This window comes from Chiroxiphia lanceolata, chromosome 28, assembly GCF_009829145.1.
Source record: "Chiroxiphia lanceolata isolate bChiLan1 chromosome 28, bChiLan1.pri, whole genome shotgun sequence".
Taxonomy (NCBI): Eukaryota; Metazoa; Chordata; class Aves; order Passeriformes; family Pipridae; genus Chiroxiphia; species Chiroxiphia lanceolata.
This window is the reverse complement of record NC_045664.1, coordinates 439,378-464,518: the sequence shown is the minus strand read 5'-3', so window position 1 is coordinate 464,518 and position 25,141 is coordinate 439,378. Positions and strand designations below refer to the sequence as shown.

Below are 25,141 nucleotides of genomic sequence, written 5' to 3'. Positions count from 1 at the left end.
ATAGCACAGAGGTTTTGGAAGTGCCAGCAGAGAAACGCCCTCGGTCTGTAGCGTGATCACAGAGCAGCTGCGGGAGGTTCCTTGTGTTCAGCTCACTGCCCCTGCTGATACTGGGTCATCTCCTGCTCTGGCTTCCACCTCCTTCCCACAGGAGGTCAGAAACCCCAGGATATGATAGTGTTGCTCAGGACCCGAGGATGAGACTGTAACCTCGGCACTCCAGGGGATGGCTCCCTGTTCTGTTGTTGCAGGAATAGGGACTGGACTTGCTGGAGCCCAAGAGGCCCCTGGTTTGCCATGAAACGAGGGAGTTTAGTGAGAAGATGCAGTCTGGAATTCTTGCAAAATGTGGAATACGTAAAAATTTTCTTAAGAAAGGATGTTCTTTGATGTTTGATCCTTGTACACATTCCAGCCTAATCAACAAGAAGGGAGATTTAATCCATGAAACAGCAGCCAACAAACAAGCTCTAAGTGCTGTGCAGGTGTTAGAAAAACGAATTACTTGCTGGTAGAATTGCCTCATTAAGGTTTAGGGCTGGACATGCTCCAGTGATCCCAGGCCGAGGGGGAGTCAAACTGAGCTTGGGAAGAAAGATGTACCTCTGACAGTGGGCACAAGGAATGCAGAATTTACAGGCCACAGAGACATCTGGCAGGACTCCTAAGGTAAGGAAGAAACTGGGCTGAAATCAGCTCCAGCTGCTCAAAGGGGCAGATCACAACCACCAAGCCAAGAAACCCCCCGACCCAAAGGAAGAGAAGGTCGAGCATGCAGACTAATTAGTGTGAGAAGCAAATCATTAACAAACAGAACACAGAATACTAATTAATAAGAAAACTATGTAACTGGTAGCCAATGAACACTAGTTCCTTTGTTTGCTAAAATGTATAAATAATAAAGTTTCAATAGTTGGTGTGCTTGATTTGTGGAACTCCAGTGAGCACCCAGGCTTGTGCAGCTCTGACATGAATAAATGTCCCTCTTGAGTGTGTCATTACTGGAGCGTTGCAAAGGCGGTGAAGAATCCCATTCTTTGCAGACACCGGGATCCCGCAGTGCTCTGAGCTCCGGCAGCTGCAGACACTCAGTGCTGGGGCATTGCAGGGCTGAACAAACCCACACAGTGGGAAGGGTCTGATCCCTGGAAAACCCCCCGGGACAGGCCATTCACGGGGCAGGAAAATTCCCGTTCAAGGGGCAGGAAAAAGCCTGTTCCCAGGTCAGGAAAGACCCACTCATGGAGCAGGAAAAGGCTCGTTCATGGGGCAAGAATGGCCCGTTCCCGGGTCAGGAAAGGCCCGTTCCCGGGTCAGGAAAGGCTCGTTCCTGGGGTGGGAAAAGGCCCGTTCCTGGCTCGGGAACAGCCGCGTTCAGGGTCAGGAAAGGACCCTTCCCGGGGCAGGAACAGCCCCGCTCAGGGTCAGGAAAAGGCCCGTTCCTGGGGCGGGAAAAGGCCCATTCCAGGGGCACAGAAAGGCCCATTCCTGGGACAGGAAAAGGCCCGTTCCTGGCTCGGGAACAGCCCCGCTCAGGGTCAGGAAAAGGCCCGTTCCCGGGGCACAGAAAGGCCCGTTCCTGGGGCAGGAAATGTTCCCCGGTCCCCGGAAGCCCGTCCGGGGCGGTCCCGCCGCGCAGGCGCAGAGGCCGCGGCCGCCGCCGGCCGGGGCTGAGGCGCCGCTGCCGCTCCGGCCCCGCTCCCGCTCCGGCCCCGCTCGGCGCGGCCTCATGAGGCGGCGGGGCCGGGCCGGCCATGGGCGCCCTGGGCAGTCGCGTCCTGCGGCGGAGGGGGCCCGTCCCGCGGGGCGAGGCGGCGGCGGCCGCGGGCAGGGCCGGCAGGAACGGCAAGAGGAAGCGCGGCGGGGCCGCCGAGGGGCCCGGGGACAGCGACAGCGACGGCGACACCGAGCGGGACGAGCGGCTGCTGCACCCCCGGGGCCGCAGGTCCGGGGGCCGCGGTGACCCCGAGGGGGACGGGGCAGAGGGGGCGAGGGGGCAGCTCGGGGGGCACCGAGGGCCCCTCGGGAAGGGTTATTGAGGTTTTCTGATTTAGGTTTTGAATTTAACCTTTTTTGAGGGGTTTGGAGTTTTTGTTTGTTTGTTTGTTTGCTTTGCCGTTTCGGTGCTGTCGGAGGGTGTCGGATAAGCGTCCAGCCCCACAGCCGAGTGCCCGCAGTGCCCGGCACAGCCGGAGCTGGGGGGGCTCCGGGCCCCGCTGCCCCCAGAGAACGGGGCTGGTCCCCACTGAGTGTCCGGGGATGGCACACTCCGTGAATGATTTATCTCAGAGTTCTGCTGCCCCGGGTGCTCGCTGGAGTCCCACAAAGCACAACAGCTATGGAACTTTTTACTGTTTATACGTTCTAGCAAAAAAAGGAATTAGAGCTCACTGGCTACGAGTTACACGGTTTTCTTATTAATTAGTATTCCAGTATTCTGCTGGTTAATGATATTTTCTTTTCCGATACATCCACGTGATTTTCATTTAAAAATTTTCGTTTACATGTACGGGTTCTGCGATTGAGTCAGTATAATTTAAACACTGTGCATCAAGACAGGCAGCTCTTTCATGGTAAATTAAGTTGTGAATAATTATCCCAAGGCTGGCAGTGAGAGTTTTGGGGGTCAGGCCACTCTTTGGGGTCAGGGGAGGCTCTGGGGTGCTCGAAGGATGTTCCAACACCAGCAGTTTTCCCAGATTTTCCCAGTTTCCTCGTTTTGACTCTTATTTCTCTATTTCCCTTCAAATTTCCCCAAAATGTTCCCCCATTTTTGCCTCAAATTTCATCGATTTTCCAAATTTTCTCAAATTTCTTTATATTTACTCTAATTTTTCCCAAATTTCCCAACATTTCCCCGAAATTTCACCAATTCCCCCAAATTCTCCAAATTTTTCCCCAAAGTTTACTAAAACTTCCACATTTTTATCCAGAATTCCTGTAGTTTCCCCCAAATGTACCCAATTTTATGAATTTCCCCCAAGCTTCCCCATTTTCCCAAATGTGCCCCAAACTTCCCCATCTTTGGCCCAATTTTCCCCATTTTTGCTCAGATTTTTCCATTTTCCCCTAAATTCCCCTGATTTTTCCTCAAATTGCCCCATTTTCTCAGAATTTTCCCCAAGTGTTCCCATTTTCACCAAAATCTCCTCATTTCTGCTTCTAATTCCCCTAAATTTCATCACTTTTCCTAATTTGATGAAATTTGGAGAATATTTTGAGAATACCTTGGAATTCTGGGAAGTTCTGGATTTCCAGGGGGATTTAGGGCCAATTTTATCTCCTTTTGGGGCTGATTTGGTTGAATTTCACACTATTTCAGCAAATTTTGGGCAAATAGTGGCACAGGCAGGGAGTGGGGAAGTGGTGCCAGCCTGGGGAGGACGTGGCAGGGAAAATCCTGGGCTTGAGACCCACTGCTGCTGCTGTAATGGGACAGTTGGGAGCAGTGTCTCACTGTTTGTTTGGTTTGGTTTTTTTTACTAGGAAAAAATTGAAAAGCACATCGAAATACATTTATCAGACTCTGTTTTTGAATGGGGAGAACAGTGATGTCAAAATCTGTGCTCTGGGAGAGGAGTGGAACTTGCACAAGATTTATTTGTGTCAGGTAAGTGGCTCCTTTCTAAATCCCAGTAGGAACTGTGCCTTTAGTTAAATAATGTCTGGGAACTGTGAAGTGTGACTGGAGATTTATCCTTTTTTTTTTTTCCCCTTTTATTTGGGACTTTCACTCTTCTTGTAGATGCAAACAGTTAACCAGCTCCTGTTAGCAGTGTTGGGAAGCAGAGCTGCATCTTTGTGTTTGAAAAGCTTCTCTCTCTTCCTGTGTAATTTTTTTTATTCTGTTTAATTTATTTCATTCTTAGTCTTGGTGCATCCTCTGTGAAAACAGTCCTGAAATTTGTCTTTGATGTCCTGAGAACATGTTCCTGTTTGCTGAACGGGTGGCTAAGTGGCTCTTGTGGTGTGAACATTCTGTCAGGGCACAGGAGGCACTTCCAGGTGGGATTTGTAGAGCCTGTGGTGCCCCCGTTCAGTGTTCCTGTCCCCTGGGCTCGGGGGCAGGGACCTGCAGGGACATTGGTGGTGCTGGCTCTCTGTGCTTGGTATTGGTTGGTAGGAGCCCTCAGGAAGGATTTCTTGCAGCTGCCTGAGGAAGGTTTGCACAGGAGCTCTAGGAAGGAGTAAATCTCAGTGAGAACCTGCCCAACATCCTCTGTATGTACAGACCTTTCCTTTGGGCCTGGTTCAGGTGCAGTGCTCTGTGCTTGTGCCTCAAACACCCTCTGTGTGTACAGACCTTTCCTCTGGGCCTGGTTCAGGTGCACTGCTCTGTACTTGTGCTTCGGGAGCGCAGAGGTGCTGTTGGCTTTGCTGTGTCCTCTGTGTCACAGCTCCTGTGTCACAGGCTGTGGCAGGAGCAGAGCTGGCAGAGCGGCCTCGCTGTAGGAGTGATGTTTTTTGGGAGAGGAGTCTCAGGGGAGTTCAGTGTTCTCATCAGGCAGGTCCTGTTTCAGGTCATGCTCCAGCGTTGGAATTATGTTACTGTGGGTAAAATAGTTTTGGAGGTTAGAAATAACTGCATGTAAACGACTCTTTTAATACCATTGTGACTCTGAACTGCTGAGTAGCCTTTCTGAGCCTGTTTTTCAGCTCCTCTGGTCCCTCAGTCACTGCCTTGAGCTGGATAAAGGACAGTCAGGTGCTGCTCTGACTGTTCACAGCAGCTCTGAGAAATGGGGGATTTCTGTTCTCTGATGCCGTTACTAAAATTATAAATTCTTATGCAAATGGGGAGTGATCTCCATGGCAAAGCTGAGGCAGCCTCGTGAGGAGGGTGTGGTTAGTGAGGTCCTGGGTTTGAGAGGAGTGTGTTGTGTGCCATGGTTAGGGGTACACTGAGGGTACAGAAATACTGACCTGATCAAAATAAATCAAAAGTGGGGCTTGTGTTATTTGCTGCCTTGGGCTGAAATGCTGAGTGAAGAGGTCAGGGAATGTGGTACAAATAGACTTTATTTTTTTGATCTCTCAGGTAAACTTCATTGATAGCATCTCATAATGGGCACATCTGCTGCTGGGAAGGAAAATCAGGAACCCTAGTAGAGCATTATCTTTCCCTTCATTTGGATGGAAACCTCTCAAATTCTAGTTTTATGTGCCTTACACTTAATAATAAAAGGTATATTGCTGTAAATGGTGTATGTGTCTGTGTCCTTGGTATGAGACTACAGCCTTGTACAGTAATTTGTATGTCTTGCATGCCTTTCTTTTATTTTTCCCCAGTCCCCAAACTGGCATTCCCTAATGCCTGCAGGATTTGTTGTCTGCTGGTAACATCAAGGACTTAGCTCTTGGACTAATTCTGCCCCCACTGGTGGTGTGGTTTATAGGAAAAGAGCTTCTGTGGCTTTTCTGGCCTTTTAAAGCTCTTTTCTTTGGTCACACACATGTAGCCCAAATTTCCTGTAGGCGTTTTCAGTGTCAGAAACAGCAAATACAGTTGGCCCCTTATGAATCTGTCAGAATGTTTAAGCTTGTGAAAGTTCCCTTAACACAGTTTGTTCTGCATAGAGGTAAATATTAACCATGTTTTGTTCCATGTGCTGCTTTTGGCACTTCTGTTTGGGATGAAATCTCTTAGTTGAGTTCTTTTTCTCTCCTCTTCCCTCCTACAGTCAGGCTACTTTTCCAGTATGTTCAGTGGCTCTTGGAAAGAATCCAGCATGAACGTCATAGAGTTGGAGATTCCTGACCAAAATATTGATGTAGAAGGTAAGTGGGAACCTCTTATTTTAACGAAACCCTGAGGGCAGGGGTTAAGTTAAACCTCGTGGTCCTCAGAGGTGGCACCTGTATTTCTCTGTTTTACAGCTGCAGGGTTTATTTAACTGGTGGAAGCTCAGTGCTGGGCTGGGCACTGCCACAGCTCGTGTGTTCTGTTGGGGGCTCTGGGCTGGTCAGCACTCTGGTTTGTCCAGAGCAGCTGAGATCACAGGGAAGGTGTGCAGGGAAGAGGTTTGGTTATAGTTCAGGACTCTTTTGATGCCCCATGCTCACTGCTCTGTCTGTTTGGCTCCTGTTCCCTGTGCAGCCCTGCAGGTGGCCTTTGGCTCCCTGTACAGAGACGACGTGCTGATCAACCCCAGCCGCGTGGTCGCCCTGCTGGCAGCAGCCTGCATGCTGCAGCTGGTAAGTCAGGAGTGCCAGGATCTCTGTCTCTGCCTGAAGAGAGGCAGAACAGTTCATAAAACCCTCGCCAGCATGTCCTGTTTCACCCAGAGAAATGAATCAGCTTTTCAGGCTTAGTGGGAAAAAACCTAAACACAACTTTCCAACTTTTGTTGTGGCTAAGATTCAGGTGTAAGATTAAGTGCTGCTTTGAGTCATATCTAAAAGTAGATTAAAATAGGTTTTACAGCTCATTTGCTCTACCCTGAAGACATTCATCACGCTTCTCTTTCGTGGGAAATATTCTTCAGGCAAGTCTGTGTTTCTGGGGAGCAGTGGTTGAAATGTTTTGGGCAGCATAGCACAGGTCACTGCAGCCTGGGGTCTTTGGGGGTGGCTCAGGCAGGAAAATCCACATGAGCTGCACAGTGCCTGACATTTCCTGTTGGGAAATAAACACTCGGAATACTTGTGGGGTTTTTACCTCCCTGCAGGATGGCTTAATCCAGCAGTGTGGTGAAACAATGAAGGAAACCATCACCTCCCAGACCGTGTGTGGGTACTACAACTCCGCGGGGACGTACGGGCTGGACTCCGTGAAGAAAAAGTAAGGATTCCTGTCTCTGAGCTGCTTTGGACATGGCTAATGATCAGTGAGTTTACACACAGTACAGTAATGCCCAGGTTATTGTTTTATTAGAATCATAGAATCATGAAGGTTGGAAGGGACCTTTAAGATCATCCAGTCCAGCTGTCCAACCAGCACTGCCACTTTAACCCCTAAAACCTTATCACCCAGTGCCAGAGCCATACACCTCTTAATTCCGTGACTCCACCACCTCCCTGGGCAGCACATTCCAGTGCCTGACCACCCAAACAGTGGAAAAATCTGATCTGAATCTCTTCTGTCTCAGCTTAAGGCCATTTCCTCTGGCCCTCTCACTGCAGGCACAGCAGAGAAGAGCAGTCCTCACCTCTCTACAACCTCCTGTCAGGGAGTTGTGAGCAGTGAGGTTACCCCAAGTCTCCTCTTCCTGAGACTAAGCAAGCCCAGCTCCCTCAGCTGCTCCCCAGCAGACGTGTTTCCTGGATCCCTCAGAGCCCTGGTGCCCGTTGCTGCCCACGCTGCAGCACCTCAGTGTTCCTTTGGAAGTGGGGCCAGACCTGCAGGCAGCACTCGAGGTGTGGCCTCCCCCGTGCCAGGCACAGGGGACAATCACTGCCCTGCTCCTGCTCCACACTGTTCCTGATACAGGCCAGGGTCCATTGGCCTTTTTGGCCACTTGGCCTCACTGTTGGCTCATACTGAGCTGGCTGTCAAGCAGCCCCCCCAAGTCCCTTCCTGCTGAGCAGCTCTCGAGCCACTCCTCCCCCAGCCTGGAGCTGCAGGGGTTGCTGTGACCCAAGTGCAGGACGTGGCACTTGGCCTTGTTGAACCTCATGCTGTTGTCCTCGGCCCACTGATGGGGTCTGCCCAGGCCTGTCTGCAGAGCCCTCCTGCCCTCCAGCAGATCCACACTGCCACCCACCCTGGTGTTGTCTGCAGGTGTACTGAGAGCACAGGTGACCCCCTCATCCAGATCCATAAAGGTGGGAAAAAGGACTGGCCCCCAACCAGCCCTGGGGATGCTGCTGCTGATGGACCCCATCTGGATTTATGTCCCTTCCCCACAGCTCTCTGGGCCTGGCCATCAGCCAGTTTGTTGCCCATCCAAGACTCCACCCATCCCAGCCATGAGCAACTGGTTTCTCCAGGAGATGCTGTGGGAGATGGTGTCAGACACTTCACTGAAGTCTGGACAGACACATCCACAGCCTTCCCCTCATCTGCTGGGCGGGTCACTTTGTCAGAGAAGGAGATCAGGTTGGTCAGGCAGGACCTGCCTTTCGTGAATCCACGTTGCCTGGGCCAGGCTGTCCTGCCTGTGCCATGTGATGGCACTCTGGATCCCATCCACAACCTTGCCTGGAACCAAGGTCAGGCTGACAGGCCTGGAATTCCCTGCATCATTCTCCTGACCCTTCTTGTAGATGGGTGTTACATTTGCTGCTTTCCAGTCAGCTGGAACTTCTCCGGTTCACCAGGACTGCTGGTAGATGGTTGAGAGTGCTATGGCAAGTTCTTCTGCCAGTCCCCTCAATGCTCTGGGGTGCATCCCATCAGGGCCCATGGACTGGTCACTGCCCATCTCCTCCTGGATTACAGGGCCTTCACTCAGCTCCCTATCCCTCAATTCCAGGGCCGAATATCCTCAGGACAACTGATCTTGATATTAAAGACCAAGGCAAAGAAGGCATTGAGTACCTCAGCCTGTTCCTCATCCCCTGCCACTGCATCACCCTCTGCACTGAACAAATGATGGAGACACTCCTTGACCTTCCTTTTGCAGTGTATTTGTAGAAACTTTTGTGTTGTCTTTAACTATAGTGACTAAATCAAGTTCTTGTTGGGCTTTGGCCCTCCTAATCCTTTGACAGCTGCCTGATTTTGGCTTTGCTCATCCTATTGTTGAGGTTCTACTGTCATCAACTCCCTTAAAATCTGTGCAGATTGTGGCAGGTTGATTGGCCTGTGCTGTGACTGAGGGAATTACAGTAGTAAGGACAGTATGTTTGGTCTCGAGTGTGACAGTGAAGTAACACATGATCACAGGCTGTTTCATCGAAAAGTGGCTTTAATATGCAGAGTTCAAGCTGAACTTCAAATGAGGAGGGCTAATGCCATATTTGGGAGCAGAATGCTGAGAGCTCCCACCTGCTTCCTTGTGCTGGGACTCAGTGTGTTCTCAGAGCTCTGCGTGGCATTGACAGTCCTTGGAATTCTACTTGTACTGTGCCCTTGGAGAAACTCAATGCACTTTTAATAAGAGCTTCAGAAAATTTCCTGGCAAACTCCCAGTGTTTGAAAGAACTCTTTTTTTTTTTTTTTTAATATTTTTATGCATTTCTGGCTTGGGTTAAGGCAACATTTCCCAGTCCTGTGGGGCAGCATCAGGCTTTGTGAGCCTGAGCACCTGTTGCAGGAGTGTTGACATAGAGGAAAAACAAGCAAAGGTCTTAATTCCTTGCTTTCCATACAGGTGCCTTGAGTGGCTCTTGAACAACCTGATGACCCACCAGAGCATTGGACTCTTCAAAGAACTCAGGTACTGGGGCTGCACTTCCCCTGCAGGGATGAAGGACAACCTCTGCCCAAGTCTAGAGCTCACTGCAGATCGTTTTCTGGGCTGTTGCTGGTTGGTTGTTCCCTGTCTGCCCTTCTTCCTTTTCTCTCTTCTGTCTCACTGACCTGTTATGGTTGATTTTTTTCAGCATAAACCTTATGAAGCAGCTGATCAGCTCCTCCAACCTGTTTGTGCTGCAGGTGGAAATGGACGTGTACACTGCTCTCAAAAAGGTACTTCCCAAGGGGCTGCTGGGGCTTGGGGCAGTGGAACCTTTGTGGGATTGAGTGAAAGTATTTAACTGAGTATCAGAACCTCTACAGGAATGAATGCACTATGGAAATATCTCTTATTGATGCATGGATCACTTATTTAAAACCTTCTTCCACTGACTCACTAGAATTTGTTTGTTTTTCCCAGTGGATGTTCCTTCAGCTCGTGCCTTCTTGGAATGGGTCTTTCAAGCAGGTGTTGACTGAAGCTGATGCCTGGTTTGCTGAGCGCAGGAGAGGTAGGAGAAGTTGCCTGGCCTTGGTTTGGGGTTTGAGTGCAAGTAATTTCTTAATTTTAGTGGCAAATGGTGACTCACCTGCTCATAATATCGATCTCTGATCAACAAGTAAGAACTCAAATATAAATAGGGGCTGGCAAATATTGGGGAGAACAAGTTGTGATGCAGGTGCTCTGTGTTGCAGAGTTTGGGGGTGATGTTGCTTTCCTGGAATCAGCCCAGGGAAGTGCATTCCTGCCCGTGTTCTCCCACCTGAGGCTGCAGTACATCATCAGTGACCTGGCCTCGGCCAGGATCGTGGAGAGAGATGCCCTGCTGCCCTCAGGTGAGTGAGTGCTGGGCACAGCTGAGGCCTCTCCTCGGCTCCCGCGATGGGTTTGGGGCACCTCACCCCCAGAAGGACATGGAGGGGCTGGAGGTGTGCAGGGAAGGGAACGGAGCTGAGGAAGGGGCTGGAGCAGCAGGAGGGGCTGAGGGAGCTGGGGGGGCTCAGCCTGGAGAAAAGGAGGCTCAGGGGGGACCTTCTGGCTCTGCAACCCCCTGACAGGAGGGGGGAGCGGGGAGGGGGGGTCGGGCTCTACTCCCAGGGAACAAGGGACAGGAGGAGAGGGAACGGCCTCCAGCTGTGCCAGGGGAGGGTCAGGCTGGATACTGGGGAAATTCCTTCCTGGAAAGGGCTGTCCAGCCCTGACACAGCTGCCCAGGGCAGGGGTGGAGTCCCCATCCCTGGGGGGTTTAAAAGCCGTGTGGATGTGACAGTTGGGGACATGTTCAGTGGGGGCCTTGGCAGTGCTGGGGAATGGTTGGACTCAGTGACCTCAGAGGGCTTTTCCAACCCAAACTATTCCATGGTTCTACTCAGCTGATCCCATTCTGTGTGCCTTCCCAACCTGTCCTGCCCTGGAGTCACTGGGAAGGGCTCTGTGTTTTCTTGTCTTACTGCTCATGTGTTTCCTTCCAACATCTGTTTGTGGCTGGAGATTCAGCAGAAGCTGAGTATAAAGATTATAGGCATAAAAGCATTCTGCTGATCAGTCAGATTATCAAAGTACTCTGCAGTCAATACATAATACATTATCAAAGTTTAAATGATCTCAGAGCCCCAGAGATGGAAAAAAGGTCTTTTGCTTTTGAGAGAGCAAAACTTCCTGAGACTCAACTGTTTTCTAGCCATTACTTTCTAAGAAGAGCTGAGTAGGTTTTAATAGGATTTGGAATAATACCTGAAAATGAAGACCAAAAGCACAAGATGCCCTGAACTCTTCTTCTCTCTTCCAAGACAAGTGATGTTTACTAACAGATTTAGGATGATTTGGGGCAGAGAGGATATTCAAATATATTGCTCTTGACGTTTTATTTGCACTTTGACTTGTATAAAATGCATTCCCCTTCTAGGGCCGTGTGCTTTTTGAAGCCCAGAGAGGGAAATGCTCATGTTATTGGAGATTGCTGCTGTTACATCACAGTATCACTGGAAAAACGAAAAGCCCCTTCTCATCTTGCTGCTGAAATCTGAGTGCCCAGATCACTGTTCCCTGCTCAGCAGCTGTGTGAACCTGGCTGCTCTTGGATGAATAAGGCTGGAAATGGGTTATCACTTGAAAATGTTTTCCCACTATCATTCCTCTCTCTTATCATGGGAGACATGTCCCCCTCTTCCTTCTTCCCTTTTCTTCTCCCTTCTCTCAGCCAGGTCAGTTGTGCTCCTTGTAAGTGTTTGGAACTCTCATGCTCCCCCTTTGAATTTGGCTCCTGGTGTCCTTGTTCACATTTCCCTCTGGTCAGAGTTCCCTTGTCAGAGTTGAATCCTTGCAATGATTTTTGCATCTTAACTCTGCCAGTTTTCTCCTGGCTGTCACATACAGAGTTTGACATGGGTTAAAAAAATGTAACTGTCCATTCATGTGTGTCTGTGATGTCTGTGTGGGTGTAATAACCACGTGCCAATTAAAACTGAATTTATTGAGCTGTTCATCACTTTTATTTGTAATTTCTTGACATTGTGTACTTGTCACCTCTCCATACTTGAGATATGAAGTAGATAAGTCCACTCCTGCAGCATTGGGGGTCACAGTGGAGCCCTACCTTATGTAAATGTTTAACCTGTCTTTGAATTATGCTGCTATAAAGTTAATTTTTTTTCATCTCATGTTGGCTTTTCTCTTCATGCTGCTGTAGATGTCAGCATGATGCTGTGATGCCAAGTTGGGATGTTTCCTTTGAAGCCTGATGGAATTGTTTAGATCCTCCTGAGGCTTTCCTTGCCATTGAGCTGGTGTAGGGTCACTTCAGTTTGCCTTTCCTGTGCTGCCATGTCCTGTCTCTGCCAGCAACAATGACTTAATCACTCTTTGTGGCTGAATGTCTGAGCAGCCCTGAGCTCCTCTCTCTACCCCTTTGAAATGTTGGAAAGATGTTCTCAGAAGCTGGATTAGGGCTCTCTGTGCCTGTGAGGAGGGAGCAGGGCCTTTCCTCCCCAGAAATCTGCCCATCTCTTGAGTGAAAATGAAATTACTGCTCAAAGGGACTGGCTTTCCCTCCTTCCAGTTCTGGTTTAAATTAGTGCCTTAATAGCTGGAGAAGAGACTGTTTTCTGCACTGGGTGTTATGAAGTAGAAGAGGAAGGAACTCTGTTGTCCTGGGCTCAAAATGCCCCTCTCAGGGTGTTCTTTGAGTGTCAGGGGGAGGCAGCACTTCCACACAGGTAGGAGTGGTCTGCTCTGGTGTGCCCAGAGCACACTTGCTTGACCTCCAGTAAGTGAGTTAACATTTTGTTATGCATAAAAATCCCCAAAGAACAGCTCTGAGCTTTGATATGTGATATTTTACATGATCAAGTGATGTATAAAGTAAATGGAATCCATTTACTAAGGAAAGGTTATAGGTACAGTGCAAAAGTCATCATAAAGAATAACTTTGGGTTAATGACCCTTTAGATCCTTAATTGAATGATGATAGAGGAGAGCAACGCACTGTTACGAAGTGGCTTTGTCGCATGTGAATAAAATGTTGCAAAGCAGCAATTTGCAGGAGCTACACTTGATTGCCATCTCTTACCCTTTCTGTGGTTCTCGCTGCCCAGCTCTGGGATGGGCTGGGATGGGCAGCCTTCCCTTGCTGTTCTTCAGGGAGTAAATGTTGTGTCAGTTCTCAAACCCAGAAGCCTTTACCTGTGTGTGTCAGAGGATTCTGACAGGACTGACTGCAGCTCTGAGGCTGATTCGCTGGTGCTGGTTGAAGCAGCAGGAGGAGTTGTGTCCCAGCTCCCAGGGTGTGCAGAGCAGCGCTGGTGCAGTGCCCTGCCGTGGCTGGGTGGCACTGTGGCACAGGGGAAGGAGGAGCAGCTCCTGTGCCAGGAGGATCCCAGAGCTTTGGACTCTTGTAATCTCTTCATTCCAGCATGCAGCCAAAAGCTGTGTTCAATCAAAACTGTTGCTCTTCCTTTGCAAGGAGGTTTAGATAAATCCTGGGGCTCACTTTGGGACAGGCTGCCAGCATCCAGCATTTGAGGGGATGCTTCATAGCTGAGAGTCTGCAGAAGGGGGACTTTGCTGGGGACCTTGTGTTCTGGTGGAGGCCTTTTAGATAATTCTGGATGAAATTCCTCTCAAGGTAAAGAAGGAAATCACACTGAGTAGTTGAAAGTAATGCTGTGATTATTTATTTATTCACTTTTATACCCTCTGTGTGTGTAGGGCCTGCAGGCGAAAACTGAAATTCTGTGTTAGGAGTTCCCAAGACTCTTCTTTGGGCAGGAAAGGTGCAAGAGGCAGAAGTACATAATGTGTCTGTGTGAGCACAGTGTTCATTGTTCTGTTTTACTTGGTGACTTCTGAACATTTCCTAAGCTGTGCTTTCCTTCTTAATGTCTAGAAATTAACAGATGAACTGCAGTTGAAATATGAGGTATGAAATAGATACCTACACATAAACAAATAGAAAAGATGCTCTCCCTCCTGATTTGCTTTCATTCCTTGCCTTCTGACACATCCATTCTATGGCCCTTCCCTGCACAATTTTCCTTATCTCATTTTTACACTTTGTTGTACTTCGATGAATTCCCAGTTTGCTCCTGTCACAGTCTGAATTCTCACACTAGAGACAGTAGGACAAGGGCTGGGTTTAATTTTTCCTTCTGGGAGTTGTAAGTCGATCTCAGCCATGTGATCTCACTCCTCCTCCCTTCTGTCCCCTCCATCAGCTCCTGCTTTGGTTGTAGTCCCGGTGGTTCTTCTTCCTCCCACCCGGCCCATTCCCCCAGTGCTGGTTCTCATCCATGACCTTGCTCCTGTTCATTATCTGGACTGAGAACTTCTTACACCCTGTGCTCTTGGTGCCTGGGATCCCCTCTGTGTAACTGCCTGACAGACTGTTTGGGTTTGTTCTGTTTTATCTCTGGGTTGCAACATTAAATTAACAGAACTGATAAAATCTTTGTGTGTTCTCCAAGGAAGACATGAGTTGTGTTTATTCCTAGCAGGGCACAATTTCTATTTGTTTTACTATATCTGTGCTAAGTCACTGTTTCCTTTATCCTTGATTCTGTTTTCTTCTTGTGTAACTTGTGTAAAATTCCACTGGGGATTCAGAAAGCAGCATCTTCTCCCAAGGGGTTGTTAACAAGCTCCTTGGCTGAACAGAGCTTTGTGTGCTGAGAAAACGTGTTGAGTTGCATCACTTTTTGAAGTGGTGAATGTTTGAGGAGATGAGCATAGTCTGGAGTTCCTGCCTGTTGGTTGTGGATGTTTCTCTATATCCCTTCTCCTGTGGTTGAGGCTGGAGCTGGAGAACACAGGGAGCTATCAGGGGGTGGGTTGCATAGGCCATCCAGCTAACAAGTGTAACTCCATTATTTCAGTGTCATTTTATTTCTTTATTTCAAATGTTTATGACCATCCCCATTCCCAGCAGCAAAGACAACAAGCTTATTTATTTTTTTTCAATTTTAGAATGGCTGTCCTCTGTTTACAAACAGCAGTGGTTTGCCATGCTCAGAGCAGAACAAGACAATGATATTGGGTAGGTATATTACAGGCTTTCTTTTCTTTCTTTCCTAAATTAGAAACCTTCCTCATATAAATTCTGACATGATTAATTTGGGAGTTTACATTAAGGGGGGGGAAGCATATTTCAGTGGTTTTTGGGGGAGTAAGGATACTTCAGTGGTTTTAAACTGTTGCTCTCTGTGGGGCTGCCTGTTCCCTTGGGCTCCCGTCCTTTAACCAGCAGCACTCTGGAAAACTGGTAGAGTGGGACCAGAGGGCAATGCTGGGTGGGGGACACACGTTCTGTATTTTCTGTTATGTTGGTTAATGCTTCTCACCAGCACTTTGCTTTGCAGTGAGTGTCGAGGCTGCAAAAGGGTCATTTCTGAGCCTCCCAATTCCAGGATACTTTGGGAACAGTGCTGCAGATGGAGAGGCCTGTTCTGTCCTGGGCTGGGTGGGCAGGAGGCTGGGGGGCAGTGGAACTGTGTCGGTGCAGGAGGCAATCCATCCTTTTTTGTTTGTGCAGGGATAACTCCACAGTAACCTTTGTTCCTGCCCCTCCCGTCCTGGCCCCCCAGGCAGCGAGCAAGAGCCCAGCACCCAGCATGGCTCAGCATCCTGTCATCTGTTCCCCCATTCCCCTCTCCTTTCACAGCCTTTCCCCCTCAGGGTTGTGTTTGACATCTCTCCTCTGCCAGCTCTCCAGCTTTCCTGAGGCAGGGCATCCTTCTCCACTGCTGAGACCCCATTCTCTCCATAATCCTGCAGTTTTATATCCCATCTTTTTTCCTTCCTAGACCACGTGCTGCATGGTGTTGGCATTGCCTTGGTAGTGAGGAAATGCAGCTGATCTGGGGAGGTTTAGGTTGGATCTCAGGAAAAGGTTCTTCCCCCAGAGGGTGGTTGGGCACTGAACAGGCTCCCCAGGGTTTGGTCACGGCCCCAAGGCTGCCAGAGCTCCAGGAGGGTTTACACAACACTCTCAGGGACAGGGTGGGATTGCTGGGGTGTCTGTGCAAGGCCAGGAGCTGGACTCGATGATCCTGGTGGGTCTCTTCCAGCTCAGCATATTCCATGATTCTCTGACTGTGGAATTCCCTACCAGCTCCCATGTGTGTGGGGGTTTCCATGCCCTCCCCAGGGCTGGGCTGGGCTGTCCTGTGTGTAAGCCCTGAGTGGTGTCTGGGATGCTGAGCCTGTGCCTGGCAGTGGGTTGTGTGTGATTAGTGTGTGTTACATGTGTGTGTGTTCCCCCAGCTGTTCCCCTGCCTCCTGCTTGCTCTTTGGCACGTTGCCATGAGCCAAGTCCCCTGAGCTCTTTCCAACCACCAGAACTGTGGCAAAATGCAGCTGGGGGAGTTGTCCCTGTCTTTCTCTTCTCTCCTGGTTCCTAAAGTGCTTTGTGGAGAATAAATGCCAGGTCAGGCAGCTGCAAAATGTCTGTAACCTTCCAAAAACCAGCAAACCCAGTGGTTTATTTCTCCCAAAGCTGGGTCAGCCCAGCACGTGGAGATGGACAGGTTGGGTTGTGACGGGAGAGTTCACTGATTGATCACAGGCTGGAAGGTGTGAGAACCACTGACCTGATCTGAACCAGGGGCCATGTGGGTTGGGGCAGTGTTCAGTTCAATCATCATCATGGCCGGGCTTCGCAAACGAAGATTTGGGAAGGGTTCTGCCCACCTTTGTTACAAACACACTGGTGGCTGAGGCCAATACGAGATAGACACGTCCGGTTGCAAAAGGCACAGCAGAAAGACTCCTTAGATGGTATATTCTGTGAGGCATGATTCTTTCTGTGTTGTCTTTTCTCCTCAAGGGTGATCCTGCTGCGTTCTCAAAGGCATCAGCAGCGTTAGAGATGGGGTGTCTCCAGAGCTCCCGGTTGGAGGCCAGGGTAGACCAGTTCTGATGATCAGTGTGGCCAAGGCTGAGATGTTGTTTCAGGGAGTCCTTGTGTCTTTTCTTCGGGGCTCCTCTCATGCGGCAACCAGTGGCAAGTTCCCCATAAAGCAAGATCTTAGGGAGGGGGTGGTTGGTCCTTCATCCTGGAGCCGTGCCCTGCCCAGCACAGCTGTGTTCTCAGCAACATGGCCTCAATACTTGTGACTGCTGCTTGTTCTAGAACAGATGGATTGGTCACACAATCTGACCAGTGGATGTTCAGGATTGTACGGAGGCAGCGTTGATGGAAGCGTTCCAGGAGTCGCAGGTGGTGGCGGTGGATGACCCATGGTTCAGATCCATATGAGAGAGTATACAGCACAATGGCTCTGTAAACACTGATCTTTGTACTTTTCTTCAGGTGTTTATTACACCATACTCTTTTATGGAGTTTTCCAAAAGCTCTCTATGCCTTTGCTAACCTGTTATCTATCTCCCCATCAATCTCACCATCTGAGGAGATGAGGCTACCTGGGTAATTAAACTGCTGGACTGATTTGAACTCTGATTCACCAATGGTGATATGGGGATGATGGAAGACTTCCTGAGGTGCAGGTTGATAGAGAATTTCTGTCTTCTCTAAGCTGACTTCCAGCCCAAAGAGCTCAGCAGCATCTGCACAGCAGGATGTTAAACACTGCAGAGCTGCTTCTGTGTGGGCAACAAGGGCGGCGTCATCAGCATAAAGCAGCTCCCGGACAAGATGGTTTGAGGTCTTGGTGTGGACCTTCAGGCTTCCATCAGTACGGTATCAGATGTAGATCCCGTCCTGATCCTCGAGGTCTGCTGTGGCCCTTTGGAGCATCCTGCTGAAAAAGACTGTGAATAGGGTTGGTTCAAGAACACTTTGTATTATCACTTTGTATAAGAAGAAAGGAATTAAATCTGATTGCTCAAACTATCGTGGTATTACTCTGCTCTCCATTGCTGGCAAAGTCCTGGCAAGAATACTCTTGAACAGACTAGTACCCACTATAGCAGAAGGAATTCTACCTGAAAGCCAGTGTGGTTTCAGAGCCAACAGGAGCACCACAGACATGGGATTTGTTCTCAGACAACTGCAAGAGAAGTGTAGGGAACAGAACAAAGGTCTCTATGTAACCTTTGTCGACCTCACCAAGGCTTTCAATACTGTGAGCAGAAAAGGTCTGTGGCACATTTTGGAACGTTTAGGTTGTCCCCCCAAGTTCCTCAAAATTATCATCTCACTCCATGAGGATCAGCACGGCCAAGTCAGATATGGCAATGCCCTTTCTGAGCCCTTTCTAATAAAGAATGGTGTGAAACAAGGCTGTGTTCTTGCTCCAACCCTTTTCACAGTCTCGTTCAGCAGTGTTCAGTTACAGATCTCCCATCTTCCCTAAAGGTGAAAGTCTTCCCTGTTCTCTTGCTGTACTTCCGTGGCAGTAGCAATTCAGGATTATTCAGGTGGAGGGTTTGGCTGGATCATTACTGACCAACCAACAGCCAGTGGAACTGTTCTTAAATACATACAGTTCTGTTCTGAAACAGCTTGTGCTTTACCCCCAACACCCTGTGGTGTGGTTCCATAGCTCAGTTATGTGTTACATAGGAAATATTTCCTTAATTGCTTCCTTTTGATGTTATGTAATAGTGTAAAAAATCCCCCAAACTGTGATCTGAAGAATAGTCAGGATCTTTAAGAAGTGGTTCTCTTCAGCAGCAGTGCTCTGGGAAACAGTAGAGGTGAAATGCAGAGTTGTGACTCTCATATTCAACTCCTAAAGATTAATTTTGGATGCCATAGCTTGTTTCTGATGTGGTGTTTTCTTGGGAAGATTTTTGCACTGCTGCTGTGGCTGTGTCTGGGAGCAAACGTACCCTCCTGGGTGGTGGGGAACCACAGTTCCTGGGGAAGTGAGTATTAAGTCACCAAAATTCTGACACCAGGTAGGACCCTGTATTTGCTGATTTGGATGTGTTTTGGTAGTTCACTGCAGTGCAGTGGGAGCATTAGAATTGTCAGCCAGAGGATATATGAGCTGCTGGAAAAGTGAGTTCCCACAACCTGCAGTGGGGACGATGGGGATCATCCAGCTTGGGAAAGAGCAGCTTTCATGTTCAGCTGCAGCTGAGGTTTCAGTGGCTCTTGGAAGGAGTAGAGTGTTTTTCTTGTCTAGTTTTCCCTTTTGCAGTCTGGGATTTTTTAAGATGTTTTAAAGACAGTGGAACCCAGAAATGTCAGCACAGGCAGCTCAGCTACAATGAGCCTTGTGCACAGCACACAGTCCCTGAGGAGATCCGTGGGGCTTGGGGGCCTGGGAGCTCTCCTGTGCTGCCACCCTGCATGAGAGGCCTGGGGCTGGCAACTTGTGCCTTAGAAGGGAACCTGTGCAACTGTTCCTTTGTGTTAACACAGATGTCTTGGCCGTTTGTCCAACCTGTAGCTGGAAGAAAAGAATTAAGGTTTTATAAGCCCATCCTTTACCCAGCTCTGCCACTCCTCTTCCCACACCTGCTGCCTGTGTTGATATCCCAGCACATTTTTTCCTCAGAGGTAAGGAAACAGCCTTGGGAATCAGAACAAGATGTGACTCTGACTCCCCTGAGCTGAACTAGGGCTCTATTTCCACACCCTCCTTGGAGCAGAGTGTCATTGCACCTGCTCATCCCAACACTGCCAGCATGGAAATGGCACTGCTTGGACACGTGGCATGTGTGTGCTCTTGGTAACTTCAGGGAGGGGGAGAAGAGTTTCTCTTCTACTTGATGAGTTTGCATTTAAAAGGACTAAACATTTTATTTGCTCTTCAGGATTGGTGAATGTTTTAGTGTAACACTGGAGTTTGTGGCTTGGAACTGGAGCTACTCAAGGTCTACTTGTGCTAAAGTGGATCGTTTTTAATTAAACATGTGTTCTGTGGCAGAAGCCAGACAGATCTTTCGAGCCCAGAGCTGGATAGTTTCTACTCTAACAGTCTCTTTGGCAGTGTTTGAGGAGGAAATAGGATAACTCAGCTGTTCACTGTGTGGCAGCTGATGGAAGTGGTTAAAGCTGAAGTTTTGCATCATCTGAGGCTGCTCCAGGGGTGGGGAGGGGGATGCTAATGTCTGTCTGAGCATTATGGACTAATGTTTGTGAAATTTGTCACTATTTAAACAGAAATAAATCCTTTATCACCACTGCTGCATTTAGGTCAGCCACAGAACCAGTTCAGCTGGAAGATGTGGAAAAGCACACGGGAGGTTCTTGGGTGAATTTGGTTACTGTGATGAGTTTATGTGCTTAACCTGTTCATAAAACACTTCATCTCCCAGGGTTGGTTTTTGCAGAAATGGAGAGAAAAGACCCAGGCTCTGTTCATAAAAGCATTAACTGCCAGTTCCTGGGGGGTGTGAGCAGTAGAAGAGAACAGATGCTGCATTTCTTGTGGCTTGTGGAGCTTGGAGGATGTTGTTGGATCTTGCAGGTGTATAGTTTGACCTGTGGGGGGTTGATGTCTCTGGGGTTTATACAGCTTGGCCTGGTGTCACTTCAAGACTGTCTGGCAGTGGAAGTTGGTTGGCTGATGAAGTCATTGTGTGTGAAGTGAAGTGAGTACCACACCTCTGGAAAGCTGGGGCTGCTCTCCCTCCTGTGGCTCTGCAGGGCTGCTGGATGTGTGGAAGCACCAGAGGAGACTTGGGTGGAAGGAGCTGCTGTTGATGTGGGATGGCAGAACAGAGAGGCTCTGGCACGTCAGGAGCACTGAGGGAAGAGGGTTTTTTAGGCAAGTTGTATAACCAACCCCTTGAGAAACCTCTCAGTGTCTTGTGGCTGCTGCTTCACTGCACTGCTGCTCTGCAGGGCCCTGCAGCTGTGCCCCAGCACCACTTTCTGCTTGGGCCTGGGAGATGGGACTGATGTGTTTAAAAAGGACTTGGGTCTTTATGAGGCTTGAAGAATGTGTTTCACTGCAACAGCTATAGCTTTGTTATCTGGAAAAGTTCTGTTATAAAAGTCCTGCCTAACTGAGGTCTCACAGCCTGGTTTGTGTGGCAGTTTTATAGAGTAGTTGGATGTTTATGGGACAATTCAGGATGGAAGGGACCCAGAGAACTCATCTGGTCACACCTCTGCTAGAGAAGTGTTGGCTGTGGGTCCTTTCCAACTCAGGGTATTCTGTGATTGTGTGGTCAGACCAGTTTACTCCAGTCTGTTCATCTTTCCCACGTTAAGATATCATACAAAGCTGTCAAAGTGTCCTTAAAGATGCTCTTTTATTTTTTTCAGGCCCCAGGAAATAAATAAAGAGGAACTGGAAGGGAACAGCATGAGGTGTGGTCGCAAACTCGCCAAGGATGGTGATGTAAGTGGGGCAAAGGCTGAGGTGTGTCAGGCATTCCCAAAACACTCAGGCCCCCACTGTCAAACTGCATCCAAAAGATGTCATGAAATCATTTTGTTCTCCCCAGAAGGATGGAAACACGTGCTGTCTCTGCAAGGAGTAAGGGGTTGGTGTTTCATGGTGCTCTTGTGCTGCAACTGAGACAGTGTTTGGGAAAACTGTTTTCATGTGAGACTGTCATCTGAGACTTGAAAAATACAGGCAGTAAATAGAGTTCTGATCATTTTCCTTTTAGCTGGGAAAGGAACTTCTCTAGATAAAATGTGTAATAATCACAGCCAAAACCTCTGTGTTACACGTACACATCTGTGTCTTTAGGTAATAGATCTTGTGAAAAAACAGGAAACATGAATTTTTCCCTCTTAAGTCACTTAACCTCGGGAAGTTGTGCTCCAAGGAGTGCTTTGGGCATGGCTGGGGCCTGCAGTGAGTGCTGCTCACAGAGCAGGCCCTTCCCAGTGCAGAGTTTTATCAGCACTTGTGCCGTGTATTTTTGTCTGTCAGGGAGGCAGCTGACACTCAGCTGCTCTCACAGTCCTCTGGCTGCCAGCCAGTTCCCTACCGAGTATCTTGTGTTTCAGGCAGATGTTGGCAGGGCCCCTTGAATCCCCCCATCTCTGCAGCCTGGGGTCACATTCCCAGGATGGACTGTTGGGGCAGTGGCTGTCACCATTCCTGTGACACTCACCATCCATTGCTGGGGCAGTGGCTGTCACTGTTTCAGTGACACTCACCATCCATTGTTGGGGCAGTGGCTGTCACCGTTCCTGTGACACTCACCATCCCTGTCACAGCCACTGCTCAGGCTGGTTCCTTGGCTTTCCTGTCCTGCAGTACTGCTGGCGCTGGACTGGCTTCAACTTCGGCTTCGACCTGCTGGTCACCTACACCAACCGCTACATCATCTTCAAGCGCAACACGCTGAACCAGCCGTGCAGCGGCTCCGTCAGCCTGCAGCCCCGGCGCAGCATCGCCTTCAGGTACGGCCCGAGCCCTGCCCAGCTGGGCCTCACTGCAGCTCACTGCTTACCTTCAAACATGGACTGTCCCCTCTGAGGAGCTCCCCGTGCTGGGAGCACGGGGCGTTCTGGAGCCAGGTCCCTGCCGTTGTCCCCCAGGTTACGTCTGGCCTCCTTCGACAGCAGCGGGAAGATGGTTTGCAGCAGGACCACGGGCTATCAGATCCTCACCCTTGAGAAGGACCAGGTGTGTCTCTGGGTTTTTGAGCTGTTGAACTTGAATTGTGGAGTCCAAGGCATGAAAAAAATGCAGAGAAGCCACCAGTGCCCTTGAAGGGGAGTTGCTGTTCTTGTTGTTGCTTGTGTGGAATCTCAAGTGTTCCTGTCAGAGGTAGTGGGTGATTAAGGCTAATTTGTGAAATGGAACTAGAGTGGGGTAGTGTGGGCTTCACTAGTGTTGATAATATGAAATTAGTTCCCATATGAGTGAAATCAGTGCCCATGGTGCTGCTGTGTGCTGCCAGTGCCCTGGTCTGGACCTGCTGCTCTCCCAGCCTTCCAGCACTGCTGACATCACCCCTCTGGGTGATCTGTCCAGCAGGATCCTTACTTAGAGGCAAATTTGGAGTTTGTTCAAAGACTCCCTTGTAAGCTGAGGAGTTAAAAGAATGTCTACATGTTGTTCAAGGGTCGGATTTATTACTGCATTAAATAAATCAGTACAAGCCCCAGAGAGGAGCAGAGCTTCCTTAGAGCATGTGCCTTTTCCCACCCATTGCTGACAGCAGAATTTACTGAGGCAAGTGCAAGACTTGTAAATCAAGTTTCTGAGATCCCAGCCAGCAGTGATATGGAGGTGGTGAGAACACACAAAACCTTTCCCTGGCAGTACCATCCTCACTGTAGGGTAAAGTTTCAATTTTGCTACCCCAAAACGAGTTCCTGAAGTGGAACCCAAATATTCCTACCCACAAACTGAAGTTTACTTTAAAATACAGACTGTTGGGTGTTGCCTGGTTGGTGAAATCTCACGAAACTGAAAACTGCCCTTTTCTCCCCAGAGTGCTGGAGGGTAAATTTGCTTTCCTGTGGTTGTTTCCTGTGCTGCAGAGGCCTGGGAGCTCTGGGGCTGTGGGCAGCCTGAGAGTGTCTCATCAGTGCCAATGCTATAAACCATCTGCTGGAGGTGAAGGGGAATTGCTGTCTTGGGTTTATTTTTATATTCTGACTTTAATCCACAGTCATTAACTGCAGAGTGTTGTCTCAACCCTGTGCTCTTGGTCCCCCCTGCCCCACGTCCCATGTGCTTGCAGGAGCAGATTGTGATGAATTTGGACAGCAGGCTCCTGACCTTCCCCCTCTACATCTGCTGCAACTTCCTGTACACGACCCCGGAGAAGAGGGTGGACGGCGAGGCCCCGCTGGAGAACTTGGAAGCCTGAGGCCCCCCGGGGCCCTGGCAGCCCCTCTGCAGGCCCCTGGCAGCCCCTCTGCCCCCCTGGAGCTGCTTCCCCACCCCAGTGTCACCCTGAGCTGGGACAGCCAGGCCTCAGACCCAAAAACATCCCCGGCCTTGGGGTGTCCTCTGCAGCTCTGGAGACAAGAGGAGCGATCAGACAGGCCAGGCCCAGGCATCCTTCTGGTTCTAACCTTAGTTCTGCTCTGCAGCTCCATGTTTGGGAAGAGTGACTCTTGGGTTCTTCTGGGTGAAAACTGAGCCAAATGGGACATGGAGAGTTTGTGTGGATCAACTTGGGAACTTCACTGTTGGATTCTGAGCACACGCTGTAGGACGTGTGGGTTTGGGTTGTTTTATTTGTTGTTTTGGGTTTTTTTTAATAACTGATCTGTAAATACCAGATCCATATTCTGCTTATTTTTCTGGTCCTTTTCTGTTAGGGCCAAATAATCTCTGTAAATGTGGCCTCTCGACTTTGGTTATTTAACTGCACAGCCTTTCCCACCTGCTTGGTTTTGAGCCTTTTTGGCAGCTCACAAGCAGACATTTCATTCTTAGTCTTGTTTCAACATTGCAGCCAATTTTTGTCTCTTTTTTAGCACATTAATTTGCTAATAAGGATGTTCTTAAGCGAATTTTTTTTTCCATGTACTGCAAATACTCCTCACCATCATTTGAGTCCCAGCAGCAGCAGCTCTCAGCTGGGGTTCTGACTCTACTTACACAAACCAAATACCAGTTCTTAAACATTTTCTGTGGCTTGTTTTAGCTGTTACCTTGGGAATACATCCCGTGTTAGCTGAGGAACTTGTGACCTTTGAGTGCCTTTTATGTGGAACACCAACTTCACACCAGTTCACAAGGTCACAGGATCCAAAGGCAGAGCTGGGAACAAGGGATTCCTCTCCAGTGGGTTTGATGAATCGTGTCATGACACACTCTCTTTGGTCTTTGTTGGGTTTTATGTTTGTCTTGCAATTTTGAATTCTTACAGCTGGATTTTTGGATTTCAACTGGGAATTTTTGCCTCTTTAGCCTATTTTTTTAATGTCAGAAAAATATAAAACCATTTGTACTATATAACAAGGATAAAAATGTGTTGGGCAAGATGGAAAAACATGACAACTTGTCAATAAATGATTTCAAGTGGAATACTGCCCTTGTCTGTCCTTTCCTGCTGGGAATAGCTTTCTGTGTTGGATTCAGCCTGTGGATTCAGCACCTCTGTGTGATCTTGTGTCACATGGCTTTGGCAGCAGGGCAGAAGCATTTTAAGGTGTTCAGCTGCTACAGCATCAAATTTATTGTATTTAGACCCTTAATTCTGGCTTTAACTGGACGTGCCAACTCTTTGAAGCCATCCTGGACTCAGTAGACAGCAGCAGGGGCTGCTGGTTAATGGCAGAGGGGAACAGGGACATCAACCTCAGGTTGTTTTCAGCACCAGGGCTGCAGTCTGAGCTGTGGGGGTGGGTTGAGTTCTGCAGGGCTCTGCACCCCCATTCAGGGCCTGATCCTGCTCTGCCCTCACCCCCCTGGATCCCAGGATTCCCCTGGATCCCAGGGCCCCCCTGGATCCCAGGGCCCCCCTGC

At 49.1% G+C, this 25,141-nt stretch overlaps 1 protein-coding gene across 2 annotated transcripts; it reads left to right on the top strand.

Moving 5' to 3' along the window:
• Positions 1-1,717: 1,717 nt before the first annotated feature.
• Positions 1,718-24,700, top strand: GMCL1 (germ cell-less 1, spermatogenesis associated). Of its 2 annotated transcripts, none has more exons than XM_032712769.1 (14): positions 1,718-1,945; positions 3,487-3,610; positions 5,682-5,778; positions 6,098-6,195; positions 6,669-6,781; positions 9,255-9,320; positions 9,487-9,571; positions 9,759-9,849; positions 10,034-10,174; positions 14,799-14,868; positions 21,016-21,091; positions 21,965-22,110; positions 22,249-22,336; positions 23,403-24,700. In XM_032712769.1, exons 1-14 carry the CDS (start codon positions 1,755-1,757, stop codon positions 23,529-23,531), a joined length of 1,515 nt encoding a protein of 504 aa, XP_032568660.1. In that variant the 5' UTR covers positions 1,718-1,754; the 3' UTR covers positions 23,532-24,700. The 2 variants fall into 2 exon arrangements, with proteins under 2 accessions (XP_032568660.1, XP_032568661.1); XM_032712770.1 differs by lacking the exon at positions 1,718-1,945 and adding an exon at positions 5,039-5,185 and having other exon boundaries at positions 3,502-3,610.
• The last annotated feature ends 441 nt before the right edge of the window (positions 24,701-25,141 follow it).